Source organism: Cuculus canorus, chromosome 26, assembly GCF_017976375.1.
Source record: "Cuculus canorus isolate bCucCan1 chromosome 26, bCucCan1.pri, whole genome shotgun sequence".
Lineage (NCBI taxonomy): Eukaryota > Metazoa > Chordata > Aves > Cuculiformes > Cuculidae > Cuculus > Cuculus canorus.
Window position 1 is genome coordinate 2,079,524 of NC_071426.1, and position 15,472 is coordinate 2,094,995.

A 15,472-nucleotide genomic window follows, 5' to 3' on the forward strand; every position below is an offset into this window, starting at 1 on the left:
CAGCTTGAGGCCATTTGTCCTGTCCTCTGTCCCTTGGGAGAAGAGCCCAGCTCCCTCCTCTCCACAACCTCCTTTCAGGCAGTTGTAGAGAGCAATAAGGTCTCCCCTCAGCCTCCTCTTCTCCAGGCTGAACATCTCCAGGTATGCCCCGGGCAGTGCAGCGCGGCAGCACTCCCTGCGCCCAAGGAGCTTGGGAAGGGAGGGAGACGGTCAGCGTACTTCTGGGGATTCAGAAGCGGTCTCACCTTGGTCCTCGTCTCTATCTGTGCGCCGCGGTCCAGCAGCAGACGTACCATGATGATGTTGCCGCGGCGGGAGGCGATGTGCAGGGGGGTGATCCCATTCTGACAGAAGGAACAGCAGTCTGTTAGAGGGAGCAAACCCTTCTCTTTCACCCGCAGGGCTGCAAGGAGGCGCGGGGCAGGGCAGAGCTAAAGCCCTCGTCCCAGGGATGGTGCAGGGGAGCAGCTTGTTTCACAGGGCTGGGACAGAGGGTGAGTGCCTGCTCCTGCCCGCAGCTAAAGCTCCACAGAGCTCACAGGAGAGCACCAGTATACAGATTTGGTTGCACGCACGGGACTGAAAGAGGCACACAAGATGCAGGGGTTAGAAGCTCTGCCCTGCAGCAACAGCATGAACACAATGTCCCAAGAGCTTCCAGAGATTCACGGTTGCATTCAACAGAGGGGAAATACAGTAGAAAAGTCCCACGCTGGTTATCAATGGCAAATCCCTGGATATGCATCATGCATTCTGCACAGTCCTGCCTCACCAGCGTGCCCTGACAGCTGCTGCTGCACCTCCAGAGGCACAGCATCCTCCTCTGGTGCTAAAGCAGTACTGGTCCCAAAGCGGTACTGGTCCCAAAGCGGTACTGGTCCCAGCAGCCTTCCCACTCCGCACTCACCTGGGGGGTGAAGTTGACGCTGGCTCCACGGTTCAGCAGTAATTGAGCCACACTGAGATTCTCGTAGTGGGCAGCAATGTGCAAGGGGGTAAATCCAGTCTAGGGAAAAGAAGGAGGGATCAGCCCAGCCAGACACATGCTCCCCGCTGAAAGGATGGATAAATACAGCGTACCAAGCTGCTGTTCTCCCCGGGCGTGTGGGACAGGTCCCAGAGACAGGATAGGAAAACCACACACCTTGGAGAGGACGTCAGCATTGGGGTCATTCTGCAGCAGCACAGCAGCTGTGCGAGTGTCATCGTTGCGGGCTGCGATGTGCAGGGCGGGCAGGCGCACCTTCCCCTTCGTCCCGTAGTTGATGAGGTGAGCAACCACGTTCTCATGTCCTTGCTGCAGAGCTACGGCCAGCGGCGTGAAGCCATCCTGCCGAGGAAAGGCGGGTGAAAGGGGGGAGAGACAAGGAGCCACGGCAGCACCTGGAACACCCAACAACAACCCCAACCAGCAGCACCGTAGGGTCCTCCCCACGGGTCTCACCTCTGTGGCTACGTTCTGGTTGGCTCCATTTTCCAGCAAGAACTTGACAACTTCCAGGTGGTTTTCCTGCGCTGCCATGTAGAGGGGTGTGAAGCCTTTCTGCAAACAAAGGGCCACGCATATCAACCCAACTCTTCCTTGAGTTTCTTAAGCTCCTTGAGGACCTGCACTCCATCACCACTCACACCCGCGGCTCAGTGAGTTGAGGCAAAAGCACACCCAGTGTGGGTGGGGAAAACTAACAACGGTGGAGCAATCGGAGCGAGCCGGAGCCCAAGGCTCCCCACATCCAGAAAGAACCATGGAATGCTTCACGACAACAGTCAGCCCCAGGCAGTCAGCCTTCCGCTCGCTTCCAGTACTCTCTTTTGCTTAAGGGATGTTTCTCCCACCAGGCAAAAGCTGAAGAGCTTGCAGCCCAACCAGGACCAGGAAAGAGAGAGCCAAGGAGGAACAGCGTGCAGAGCTCCAGGGGTTGCTGGAGACCTCATGGCTGTGCCAGGGAGGCATCGGCCATCGGTGTCCTCCCAGGATTAGTTCAGCACGCTTGTGTGTGGACTCCCTCAGAAGAGACACCACACGGGTCTCCCCACATTCCTCAGGATTCCCTCCCCATCACTGGCACACTCATCTGCTTTCAGGAGTACGGCAGAGCGGCCCTTGTCCCTGAGCAGGACGGTAACGGGCTGCTGCAGTGCCCGTCCTGGGTACAGTTCCCACCCTGAGGACACTGCCATCATCCACACCGGATGCTTTTCCCACGCCAGCCCCACTCACTCTACCTGTGACTGCGCATTGACATTGGCCCCGTAGTTCACCAGTTCCCGGACCACATCCTGTTGTCCAGCCAGAGCAGCAATGTGCAGGGCTGTGTTTCCTTTCTGAAAGACACCAAAGCACAGAGCTCAGAATGCTGGAGCAGCCCAGAATGCCGAGGAAAAATGGGCATGGCATGTGCTAACAGATTTGCAAACAGAGGAGCTGCCAAAGGGGAGCCTGTGGGGCCGCGCTATCCTTGCTCCGTGCAAGGATTGTAGCATCCCTGCTACAGAGCACGCAGCCATCCTTCACGTTTGCTGGCCAGGGAAGAGAGTGATTTCATCCTTCCCATGAAGTTACTGGCAGCAAAAGCTGTGTGCATCGTCAGGCTCTGTGTATCTCCAACACCAAGGGATGAGGGAGGGAGGGAGGGAGGGAGGGAGGATGGGGGAGCTGAGCTGGCAGTCTTCAGGCAAAACTGCAGTGTGAGCCCTGGTAGCCAAGGCATCCCAGCAGAGCGACGGGAGGAGAAGCAGGCTGGAAAATGCAGACAGTCTCTTCCGACTTCTGCCTTTGGGTGGTGTGGCAGAAAGCCAGACAGAGCCCTGCCAGAGCGCTGGGAGGTGGCAAGCCAGGCACCCTCCTGCTCTCACAGCCCTTCAGACGTGCTGGAGGCTGCTCTTTTGTCAGGTCTGCCTGCTTGCGACGGTGTCTCGTTTGTCAGCAAGCGAAAGAACCCCAGCCCACTGTGGTGATGCAAGGAAAGAACGATGGGTTATTTACGGAGCATCAGAGCTCTCCAGGCTTGCAACAGCGGCACCAAGGCCATCTCAGGGTTGCAACACGCAGGGGCTGACCAGAGCCAGTGCCGGAGATGTGAGTAAAGACAGCGCTAGCACGTGTGGTGACTTCTGTTACACCCCTTCTTGAGCCCACAGTGGCACCCATGGACCCCCATGAGGGATAGGAACCTCTCACCCACCTGGAGGTGCCCAGCGTGGCTTCAGCTACACTGAAATCAGAGCCCGGTGCCCACCAGCACAGGCTTTCCAGAGCCGAAAGCAAACAGCATGATTCACCACTCGGCTACCACCGGCGTGTCTGGCAGCAATGTGATTAACGTGACCAGACTCCCTTGTCCTCACCTTGGTCGTCGTCTCCAAAACGATCTCCTTGTGCAGCAGCTCCACCACCATTTTCACGTGGCCCTCCTTGGAAGCCAGGTGCAAGGCGTTCAGCCCATTCTGTGGGGAGCAAAGGTGGGAGAGGAGAGCATCGGTCACCGGCGAGGCAGGGGGGCTCTCCAGGGACCCCCCCCTGCTCTGAGCTCCTGTGCAGACATGACTGTGGGCACTTGCCAGGCTGGTGGGAGCAGGAGCCGTCGCCTTGCCCTCCAGCCCTGTGCTGGCATCCAGCACGACAGCGATGGTCAGCCCCACGCTGCCAGGGCAACCGTGATGCTGCCTAACGCTGGAGGTGTCTCTGTGAGTAAAACATGCAGTCCCCACAGATGCTTTCCTACAGACGGGTGACACCACAGTTCAGCAGGCGTTTGCCACCACAGGCACCGTTTCGGTCCTCCCTACTGATGACATTAAGCTGGGAGGAAGTGTGGATCTGCTGGAGGGTAGGGAGGCTCCAAAGGGATCTGAACAGGCTGGAAAGATGGGCTGAGACCAATGGGATGAGGTTTAACAAGGCCAAATGCCGGGTCCTGCACTTGGGGCACAACAACCCTGTGCAGCGCTACAGACTGGGGGAAGAGTGGCTGGAGAGCTGCACGGAAGAGAAGGACCTGGGGGTGATGGTTGACATCCAACTGAACATGAGCCAGCAGTGTGCCCAGGGGGCCAAGAAGGCCAATGGCATCTTGGCTTGGATCAGAAATGGGGTCACCAGCAGGGCCAGGGAGGGGATTCTCCCTCTGCACTCGGCACTGGGGAGACCACACCTCGAATACTGTGTTCAGTTCTGGGCCCCTCACCACGAGAAGGATGTTGAGGCTCTGGAGTGTGTCCAGAGAAGAGCAACGAAGCTGGTGAGGGGCTGGAGAACGTCTGACGAGGAGCGGCTGAGAGAGCTGGGGGTGTTTAGCCTGGAGAAGAGGAGGCTGAGGGGAGACCTTATTGCTCTCTACAACTGCCTGAAAGGAGGTTGTGGAGAGGAGGGAGCTGGGCTCTTCTCCCAAGTGACAGGGGACAGGACAAGGGGGAATGGCCTCAAGCTCCGTCAGGGGAGGGTCAGGTTGGATATCAGAAAAAAATTCTTCATGGAAAGAGTCATCGGCACTGGAACAGCTGCCCAGGGAGGGGGTGGAGTCGCCTTCCCTGGAGGTGTTTAAGGAGCGGGTGGATGAAGTGCTGAGGGACATGGTTTAGGGAGTGTTAGGAATGGTTGGACTCGATGATCCAGTGGGTCCTTTCCAACCTGGTGATTCTGTGATACATCCCTGATGCCAACTCCTGTCTTCGCTCAAGTGACTTTCCTTGGGGTCCCCTCCACCCCCGCGATCACTCGCCTTAAGTTCAGGCTTTTCAGACCTAAAGCACAGAGCTGAGCTTCGTGTATGGCTCACGGTGAGGACGCACCAGAACTGCCATATAAATGAACACACAAACCTTAAACAGTAACATTTACACCGACAGGAGAGCAGTGAGAAGCTCTGCCTGGGACAAGGATTTCACGAAACAGCAGCCAAATTTCATTCACAACAGCTCAGGAGCTTCCAGTCCAGCAGCAGCTCCTTCCTCGCGTTACCGACCGCGCAGCAGAGCCCCGTCCCGCAGCCCACGCTCGGCAGAGGGGCAGCTTTGCTCCCCCGGAGCTTTACTCCAGCAAAGGGCACCGAGAAACTTCTCGGCTGCGCCACTCTAAGGTCTATCAGTTCCAGGAAGCTGCTAAACAACCAAAGTGACTTCTCAGAAACGTCTCTGCGTGTGCCCCAGTTTAGCTCACCTTTTTTCCTACGCATGGAACCTGAGCTCGAGGAGCAAAGGGCTGCCCGGTGCCCTTTTAGCATCCCTGGGCTGGCAGAAGGCGTCAGGCCAGTCGGCACACGCCCGGCTGCTAAGGCAGCTTGTGTTCCCTTCTTTCTGATACCTTTTCTACTTTCCAGGTGCGAACAAAAAAAAGGCTGCGCTATTTGCTGGCAAAGAGATGAAATACTTTTCAGGCAATTTCAGATGTCCCTTTTCCCCCCATATGGCAAACTTCCCTTGTCCCTCACTTCTCCCAGGTGGATGCACTATGTTTACCCACCCCTACGCAATGCTGTCACGTGGCGGAGAGACATCAGCTCCCTGGGAGCACACAGTCCTGCCCAAGTACTCCACCTCCCAACCATCTGTTTCGGCTCCGGTAGAGCAGTGGCAGGTTTGCTTCACAGAATTTCTTCATCCCCACCTGAATATAGGTAGGGGAGCAAAAAAATGCCAGCGGAGGCTCTAGTTTCAGCCCTCAACCCTCCAGTTAAATTTAGAACAGCTTCAAGAGCATTATTATACTGGGAAAAAAAGGTTTTCTACCCCCTCTGACTCAAAGCTATTCAGGGTCATAGCCGAAGAGTCACAGATTCTTCTGCTCGACTCTGATCGCAGCACAGAGAGCAAAACCCTAAGAATCCAGAGACTTCCTCAGCACACCAACTCAAAGTTCCCTGATGCCTCAAGCACAAAAGACCTGCTTCCACGGGAAAATGAAGCGCTGCAACATGCATAGAACAGCGTCATTGAGAGGAAATACTCCCCAACCAGACCTGGCCATGCTGAGCCCATTGCTTTCTTTGACTAAGACACATCTACATCACCTCGTACAGATGGTCACTGGCACCCTCACCTCCGTGAGCTCACACGCTGGATATGTGCCCACGGACACACACTTTTTCTTGGTTACATACATGCCACGAACACCTGGAGCGCAAAACCACTGATGCTCGGTTGCTCTCCTCGACACATACACCCTTGTGTGCAAGGGATCCATAAATAACCTTTTGAATGCTGAAAACCTGTGATGAATCACTATTCTCTGGCCTCACAGCAAGAAGCGCAATATCTGCAGAAGACCATTTCCCAGCAGCCCATCAATATTTCTGCTCCAGGAACAAAACAGGCTGTTTTGCACATTTGCTTTGGCTTGACAGCTCATCTGACCCAAAACCGCCACAGTATGTGCTTAATTTGAAAGGTGCTGTATTCCCCTCACTAAATACCGCAAATGCTTCCCAGAAGTCCCAATTGCTGTCAATGCGACAAAAGCAGCACCAGAGAAAAACACAAAAAGTGGGATTTTTGCCCCTCGCTTGTAGCAAAGCAGCGCCCTGCCTGGCACTGCCCATCGGGACTGCCCCGTCACTCCATCAGAGACGTCTCCCGGCATCCGTGTGGTTGCACAGCGCTGTTCCCAGGCTGGTGAGGGTCCTGGCAATGAGGTGCTATTAGTTCTCAGGCATCCAGCTCCTCCTGGGTTAGCTGGGAGCATGCAGGGATTCGAAACATGAGAGAGGTGGGTGATGAAGACACTGATGCAGATGGCAGCAATGAAGGGGACGAAATCGGCCGGATGAAGATCAGATGGCACGTCAAGGTCTCTGGACTTGAGTAAGAATACAGGGCCTGTGGGATAGGTCTGACCACATATATCCCTCTTTATTCTATACAGGACATGTGAGGTTGGACCTTTCCCACAGGTCTGATATTCCTCAGGAGGAAACCCCAAAGTGCCATCTAACCTCAGGGAGATGGCAGGAACCAGCGCAAAGACGTCACTGATGGAGGTGCCTCGGACTGTGGCAGCCATGCGTTCCCCGTCAAGTTGTTAAATCCCCTCACCAGCACCAGAAATCCGGCTGGAAGCAGGACTCACAGCCAGTCAGTGGGGACAGCAGAGGACCGTCCATCTCTCTGGGCAAGGAGGAAGTTTAAAGACATCGTCTTTAGCTTGTGGTTGAATCTCCCTGTTCCAGTTCTCCGGGCACCCCTCCAGAACCACATATTCCTCTGCACTAAAGCGGTGCAGGAAGAGTGAATGTAGAAATCCTCCCTCTGCTTTCAGGCTTGCAATCAGCAATGAGTGGACATCCACGCTCAGCTGGTGGAGTTCCCATCTCAGAAGTCACAGGCCAGCACGGGCAAACACCACCAACTCTCACCCCTCTCCTCCAGACACCCACAGAAAGCGGCAACAGGGAACTCTCTGAGCCACTTGTGAACAGGCAAAGAAAGATGCTTTTTCCCTGCCAGGATCTGCTCCGGAGGACATACCCAGATGTGCCACGCACGGCAGCATCCCCGTTCTTTCCAGGAGAGGAGAGCAGCACTACCATCAGCAGCAGGACCTCGCTGCTCCTTGCGACTTGGTTTCCCAGAGGTCCATAAGGGAGCTGTGGGTTCATTAAACACCTGTGTGTCTCCGCGCGTTCGTAGCTAAGCATTTGGAAGCAGTGTGAGTGCTCCCAGCCCACTGCTGTGGCTCAATTACCAGGGCTTGTGCTCGCCCGGGATAGACTTAGGGAGCAGCAGCTGTGTTTAATGACAGGGATAAACTCTAAAACGAAGCACAGCAACTTGAAAGCTCCTGCCGGGTGCCAGCACGCGACCTGCTCAGTGCTGACCGTGAGCAGAGCCGGTGGCACGTGGCCTCTCTTCCTTCCGGACACTGTACATCTCCAAAATGGTTATGGGATCAGAGCCTCTAACTCACTAACAGCTCCCCATGGAAAAGCTTATCTTTATCAATGACCTGGATGAAGGCGTTGAGTGCACCCTCAGCAAGTTTGCGGATGACACGAAGCTGGGAGGAAGTGTGGATCTGCTGGAGGGTAGGGAGGCTCTGCAAAGGGATCTGAACAGGCTGGAAAGATGGGCTGAGACCAATGGGATGAGGTTCAACAAGGCCAAATGCCGGGTCCTGCACTTGGGGCACAACAACCCTATGCAGCGCTACAGACTGGGGGAAGAGTGGCTGGAGAGCTGCACGGAAGAGAAGGACCTGGGGGTGATGGTTGACAGCGACTGACCATGAGCCAGCAGTGTGCCCAGGTGGCCAAGAAGGGCAATGGCATCTTGGCTTGGATCAGAAATGGGGTCACCAGCAGGTCCAGGGAGGGGATTCTCCCTCTGTACTCGGCACTGGTGAGACCGCACCTCGAATACTGTGTTCAGTTCTCGGCCCCTCACCACGAGAAGGATGTTGAGGCTCTGGAGTGTGTCCAGAGAAGAGCAACGAAGCTGGTGAGGGGCTGGAGAACGTCTGACGAGGAGCGGCTGAGAGAGCTGGGGGTGTTTAGCCTGGAGAAGAGGAGGCTGAGGGGAGACCTTATTGCTCTCTACAACTGCCTGAAAGGAGGTTGTGGAGAGGAGGGAGCTGGGCTCTTCTCCCAAGTGACAGGGACAGGACAAGAGGGAATGGCCTGAAGCTCCGCCAGGGGAGGTTCAGGCTGGATATCAGAAAAAAATTCTTCCCAGAAAGAGTCATTGGGCACTGGAACAGCTGCCCAGGGAGGGGGTGGAGTCGCCTTCCCTGGAGGTGTTTAAGGAACGGGTGGATGAAGTGCTGAGGGACATGGTTTAGGGAGTGTTAGGAATGGTTGGACTCCATGATCCAATGGGTCCTTTCCAACCTGGTGATTCTGTGATTCTATGATTCAAAGCACTCTGAAACTTTGAGAGTAGCTGATGAGCAACTAAGAATCCAGAGAACAGTGATGAACAAAACGAGCATCTCTTAGCTTTCCTCAAACCTCATCTTGTGCCCCAGAGAGGAGGACGCATGCTGCAGTGTGCCCCAGGGCCCTGCGGAAGCTCAGCATCCCTGCACGGTGCCATCAGTCAGAAAAGAGGAGTCGTGGCATTTCCTGAGGGAACCTTTCTGCCGCAACAATGAGGGTCATTGCAGTGCACAGATCTGAACTACTCTTGGTTTGGAGGTTTGGTGCTGAACCAGGTGAATATATATTTGTGCTGCCTACTGACTCAGCCTCCCCGGCACCATCACCGCTCTGGAAAGCAGCCAGAAGCGCAGTCTGTCCGTCCCCCTGCTCAGCAAAAGCCCCCCGAGTCTTTCCCTTCAGCACCTGCCTTGGGTTCAGGCTGAGCCACTCGCATTTGGCAGCTACACAGGTACAAATTGTTCTGTCGATTATGTGCAACCAATTCCTCTGTGCCTGCAGCTCTCCTCTCCTGGGGTGGACCTGTCCCTGCTCTGGGCTGCGAGGGGCTCCACCTGCCCAGCACCTCCGAACCTGCCAAGCCTGGCATTTTGCAAACATCCCCTGCTTGTGTTAAGCTGTAGCTTTTGGGAATCTGAAAGTCTGAGAGCTGCAGGCAAGAGGAATATTCCCATGAGCGATGCCTGTGACGCCCCAGTCACGGTGCCACATTCTTCACAGCTATCCTCTCTGCCCTCCGATAAGCTGCTGAGCCCCCTCCAGCTCTTCCAGTCGCTCTGCTGAGTCCCCTCCAGCTCTTCCAGTCGCTCGTCACCCTAAAGGAGCCACAGATCTCCCTCTCTGCTTACTCATTAATGCCCTTTGCTCCAGATGGTACTGCCAGGCTCCCAGGATCTTTTTAGCTATTGCTGCTTTCCCTGACCCAAAGACAACTGGTCCAGATCTGCCTTCTGCTCAGCTGTTTTCCTCCCCAGCACAGGACCTGTTTCCACCCAGCTCAGACCTGGAAGCCTCCCCAGGTAGGGATCATTCTCTCGCTGCACTCTGCCCTGCGTGTCCTATACCCTGAGCTCAATTCTGATCAGGAGCTCCTGTGCCAACTGCCCGGCACAGGCAGGGAAAAGGGGCTGCAGGCTGCCTGGTGCAGGTGAGAGGAGGATGGGATCTGCCAGGACATTCAGCTCCTGGATTCCCTCACTGCACTGATGGTTACGGCTCCATGCTCTGCCCGGGTGCTGTGCAGACAAATGCCTGGAGACTGTACGATGCCTTTGCAACGCAGACCGTCCCCAGAGAATCACCTCCGCACAGCAGAGTTGCTGTCACGCTCCGCCTAACGCAGCATCTCCTTTATCTCTCCCCGAGATGCTCCATGAGGAGCCGGGCACCACTGGCACAGGAGGGGAACGGAGTCAGGACAGGCAACATCTCCCACAAAGTTTGGAAACATCCTCTGTCAGGGAACTGATTCCCAGTCACCTTCGACTCTGCTCCACGGCAGAGAGGGCTGTGGGACCAGGGCAGGAGCTCCGGAGCAGCTACACAGAGCAGAGCAGGAGGCAGGATCTTCCCTGCCTTCATCCTCTAGGAGCAGCGTAAGGAAGGGGTGCAGTGACTGTCACCGAGCCCCAAGGAGCCACTGCGCAGCACATCGTCACACAAACCAGAGATGGTGCTCTGGGAGTTTCACCTACCTGGTTACAGGTGTTAATATCTACCCCATTCCTGAGGTGATCCAAGGCTTTGTCCAGATTCCCGGATCTTGCAGCTCTCAAGAAACTGGTTGCAGCATCAGCCTTTGGGAAAGAAAAACAAAAGTATGAGATTCCGAGTCCCCCCAACCCCGTTCTTCCCCATCCCCAGCACGGGGTCGGCTTTTCGCTCAGCCGCGGAGAACGTGGCTGCAGAGGACAGGCAGGAAAGTCAGCGGCCGGGAAGGTCAAGGTGGCATCTGCTGGAACAGACTTAGGTACCCCAAATCAGATGGAAAGAAGCGCGGCTAGGACATGGAGTGGAGAGCATCCAGGTGATGGGGCAGGAGAGCCACGTAGGTGTGCAGCTCAGCCCAGCGCATGGGGCAGGGTAGGGAGGGAGCTCTAAAGGAGCAACCATGGCAGCATCCCTTGGCTCGGGAAACACCCCTGTGTCCTGGCAGCGACCCGATGAGTCCAAGTAGCGGTGCCGGAGACAATGACCCCGGCTGAGCGCCCCGCGACTCCGCTGACAGAAGCAAAGCGGTGCCTTCCTGCACCACTAAATAAGAGCCACCCCAGCCAAGGCACAGCACTACCTGGAGCAACTCTATTTAGCAGCGTAAAGCAGCAAATGAACACCATGGGATGGCTCATCAGAAGGTGGAGAACAAGGTGGAAATGCAGTGATGTGGCTCAGTGAGGCTGGGACCTCAGACTGGTAACTGCTAGGTCCCACCCAAGGAGTCCTCTGCAGCAAAGAGCCGTGAGACAAGGGCGAAGGATACACTCCTCCGCTTTCAGCTCCAATAGAAAATCAGAACCCCTCTCGTATCACTCATGTTGGGACTTAACAAGGGACCTCCTGTGCTGCTAGAGCCCATATCCTGCTATCCCAGGACATATCCCATGTGCCCACAGCTGGCTGTGGAGGAGGACTCAGGGTTAGGAAGCTCCTGGATAGGAACTGGAAGCAGCATGGCAACGGAGGACAGCACTGGAGGCAGACCTGGGCAGGATGAAGCACCACACAAGTGTGGGGCTCCACTCTTCCCTTCTCTTTGCAGCCACAGCCATCTGAATTTGGACTCTGGAGCAGCGCAACCCGGCTGCCTCCTGCACTCCTCCATCTGCCTCCTCCAGCCCGTCCTTTCTGCCCAACTCTCCTCCTTCAGAGGAACGTAGCTGTGGCCCAGCTGCCCTGCGCTAGGAAGGCTCCCAGATCAGGTGTCCTGACCCCCACTGTGCTGGACGCACCCTGCAGAACTCAGCCTGGGCTCCCGCGGCAGCGCTCGGGTGCCACGGACCCTTCTGGGGCAGCAGGATCAGAGGGGCACAGCCCTGCCCCAGCGTGCAGGGGGAACACGTGCCGATGGCACGACCTCCTCTGCCAGCTGGCTCCACTGGCTGCCACCTCAGAGGAGAGCCCTATCCATCTGGGAAGAGCCCCCCGGATTCACAGCAGAGCTGCTGGCTCCGTGCGAGCACAGAGACGTGATGTGGAGCCTCAGCGCTCGGCGCATACAGGAGGATCTGCTGCAAGAAGCAGAAAACAGTACCAGCGCTGTGCTTTGAAGTGAGCCCTGTTTTCCGTCTGGCTCGAGCGAGGGGACGCTGACAGCTTCAAGCGGCAAGTTGAATGCAAAGAGCTTTTCCAACTCGAGACCCTGCTAGAAGCCTCTGCATCTCCGGTCAGGATCAATGACAGGGCAGCAGCTCAGCGACGCTGCCGGCACGCCAGCGCAGCGCCAGCCTTCGACAGCTAACCCCCGAGAAAGTCAAAGCACGGCTCAGCCGGGATCGCCCACCCATGGGACGCACAAGGAGCTGAGAAGATTAAAACGCTGACCCTCCACAGGCAGCGAAGGGGCTCCCGAAGCCGCCGCACGGCCAGCAGCAAAGACTATGGGGCAGAAAGCAAGCGGAAAAGCAAAGCGGAGGTCTCCGTGAAGGAGAAGTGTGTTGTATACTCACAGCCACGTCTGGATCGGACCTGCCCTTTCGTGCTGCCATAGCCCGGCACTTCAGCTGAAACCCGAGCCCCGGTGTCCCCTCTCTCCCTCCTTGGTTATCAACTCCCCAGCTTCGAGAGCGCCAGTAAGTTACATTGCATTCTATCTAAAAATACAGGCTCCCTCCTCGCTCCAACGCAGACCTCGCAGGGATCGCCAGCCGCTAATGGAATTTGTTCATTTTCTCTCCATTATTGTGTCAGACAGGATATTTAATACCGAGCCGCCTCCGGAAAGCGGATGCCTGCTGCCAAGTGCAGGGAGGGGGTCAGAGCTGCGGGTACCACCTTGGGAACAGCGGAGAAAGAGCAGCCCCACAGACATGCCCAGGGTTTGGCATTGCACAGGTAATGGCTGTCACAGAGAAGAGGGGTGCGGTTCCCTCCCAACCCTCTGGATGCTGGGTCGGGAGCCTTGGAGGACGCGCTGAGGCTCGGGTGCTTCGGAGGAGCTGCCCCTTCTCCTCCCCAAGCTCAGCAGGCGCCTTCCAGAGCTGTAGGACATCAGACACCAGCAGTCAGACAACACATGCAGCCAGAGAAGAAGGGATAGCTCAGCTCAAATGGTAAAAGCAAAGGAAACAGCTCTGCAGCCACGCAGCCCTTCTGCTGTCAGCGTGCACACTGGACTGCCCACCCATCCCCGGGGGGCATTCGCTCACACCCGCTCTCTTTACTTCGGCGTGTCACGGGGATCAAGACAACACTAGATTAGCCAGGGAACCGAAGGAATGGATTATTGGGTCGCTGCCACCTCCTGAAATTCAGCAAAAGGGAGCAGTGCCAGCAAGAAATGCAGAGAGCCTATGGACACATAGGTGTGCATATCAAAAAGATAACACGCGCACACACATCCCAGTCAGCACAACGCCAACGTACCCAAACAAGACACACGCTCTGCACAGTTACCATCCACTAAGAAGCGTGAAGCACAGCACAGGCATGCCACATGCCCCCCTCGCCCCCCACCCCTGCTATCCGCACACGCCCTCGCTTGCTATCCATGTGTCCAAGGATATGCAACTGCTTCTAAGGCTGCCGCTCACTGGTTTTCCTTTCTTTGGCATTTGAGTGTTTCTTTCCATTTTCCTTTGCCTTCCTACCAATTTTCCAGGAAGGAGCTATTCCAGGGGAGAATATAAACTGCCTCACTTGCTGTTGTGTACCTCTCACGCCCGTCGATGGCTGCTAAAGCCTACAATGCTGGTGTTGTGCTCCACAGACCTATGGACGTTCAAGCTGGGAAGAGTCAGGAGGCTGCTGCCAGCGATTCACGGAGGGAAAAGCCTCAGATCCAGACTTTGCAAAGTTCTCCAAGACCTTCTAATATAAAAAATATAGCACAGTGCATTGGACTGTGCTTCTATTCTCCTCCCCTTAACTTCTCTTTCAGGAAAAAGCTCCCCTTGTGTGCTGACAATCTAAATATGTCCCTTTCCCTCTCCTGGCCCTGATTAGTGGCTCCTTCTGTTCCTATTCAGAGGTGTCTTCTCACAGACTTACCCAGTAAAGCATTACTGCCCCCGGATGAATGTCCTAATTCCTTATAGCGCCCAAACGAGAAGTCTGGACCTGAGCAAACCCATTGCATTGTAGCCACGGCCAAGGCAAGGAGCAAAGGGAAAGTTCTGCCAAACCAGAGGCTCAGGTTGGATTTCAAGGTCTGCGCTCCGAGGTTCCCCTGCTCTGCGTCCCGGAATCCTGATCTAATCTCTTCTGGCAGTGCGTGGCTCTCAGTCCCACCCAGGGAGGAGCTCCCACCTTATGCACATCACTGATAAAGGAAGGGAGGGTCTCAACATTGCCTCTTTCTGGGAAAGGAGCCCACTCTGCACGAGCTGCTGAATGCTGCGAGTAGATGATTCCCAAGTGCAAACGCATTCAGGGGCTTGGCTGATCTCACAAGTCTTTTCTGGGACGTAAAGAAAGGCAAGGAGCAAGTTGCCGCGCTGCTCCAGACTGGCAAAAGGCACACGTACGAGCTCCTACGCTGCTCTCCTTACCCTGTCTGCCCGCTTGGCTCTTCTGTTTGCAGGTCTGCGGTGATGAGGCAGCCTGAGCTCCTCGCTGCCTCAAGAAACAAAGTGCTTTGACACTCAAAACCAGCTGATTCCCTGCTCCATCGGAAGAGATGCAAGGGCTGGGAACAGTGGGGAAGCTTGTGGTCACCGTGAGGTTTTTTTTTTTGGAAAGGGGCTGTATTTTCTTCACTCTCTCACCAGAGGTATCACACAGCCAGAGCTGCGCTGCAATTGAAACATGCAGTGCTACGGGGAAACCTGAGTCTCAGTTCCCACTCGCATCACTCAGTCCCTGCCTTTTCCCTTCAGAGGTCTCTGCTGCACATCTCCAGTCTCTGGGCTCACTGGAGAACATTGCTGCTCTGACACCAGAGGAGAAGAATTGCAACAGAGGCAACAACTTGCTTCCCATGACTTGGGGAGCAAAACATTTGCTGCCAAATGGCAATCAGACCCAGTGGCCGGGAATTCCGGGTCCGCTCCGCTGCTGAGCCACACGGCTGATGCCTGCATAGGAAAAGAGGGAAGCCGGCTGCGTGGAGGTGTTACCTTATTCCCTGCGTGCCAGGGGGCAGGAGGATGCAGATCAAGTCTACCCTTGGGATAGGCACCCTCCTGCCAGCCCTGGCACTCAGATTTGTTTCTTCCAGGCTTAGATACTGGAAAATATTGCCAGCGAGGAGAAGCAGTGCAAACTGTGTGAGCAGCAGAGAAAGAACAACAGAAAACCACGATCTCTTCCCAAAGCCGTGTGCTGCTGCCCAAGGGAGGGCACAGTCCTAACCCGGGAGGCAGCAGCGGCTTTCAGTCCTGCCAAGCAGACGCGGTTCCAGTGAAACCAGTCTGCCAGTGAACTGGGAGAAGCAGAGCCAGTCCGACATG

At 55.9% G+C, this 15,472-nt stretch overlaps 1 protein-coding gene across 11 annotated transcripts in view; it reads right to left on the bottom strand.

The window, feature by feature from the left end:
* Positions 1–15,472, bottom strand: part of ANK1 (ankyrin 1) — a 66,428-nt gene that overhangs the window by 22,593 nt on the left and 28,363 nt on the right. For 7 of the 11 annotated variants that reach the window (XM_054049681.1, XM_054049682.1, XM_054049680.1 and 4 more), the window contains exons 2-8: positions 10,562–10,663; positions 3,349–3,447; positions 2,227–2,325; positions 1,445–1,543; positions 1,145–1,330; positions 908–1,006; positions 246–344 (exon numbers count right to left, since the gene is read on the bottom strand). In XM_054049681.1, coding sequence (XP_053905656.1) covers positions 246–344; positions 908–1,006; positions 1,145–1,330; positions 1,445–1,543; positions 2,227–2,325; positions 3,349–3,447; positions 10,562–10,663 — 783 coding nt within the window. Of the gene's footprint in view, positions 1–245; positions 345–907; positions 1,007–1,144; positions 1,331–1,444; positions 1,544–2,226; positions 2,326–3,348; positions 3,448–10,561; positions 10,664–12,532; positions 12,587–13,793; positions 14,022–14,072; positions 14,360–15,472 lie in introns of those variants that run through there. The other 4 variants (XM_054049689.1, XM_054049686.1, XM_054049690.1 and 1 more) reach the window with 4 other exon arrangements.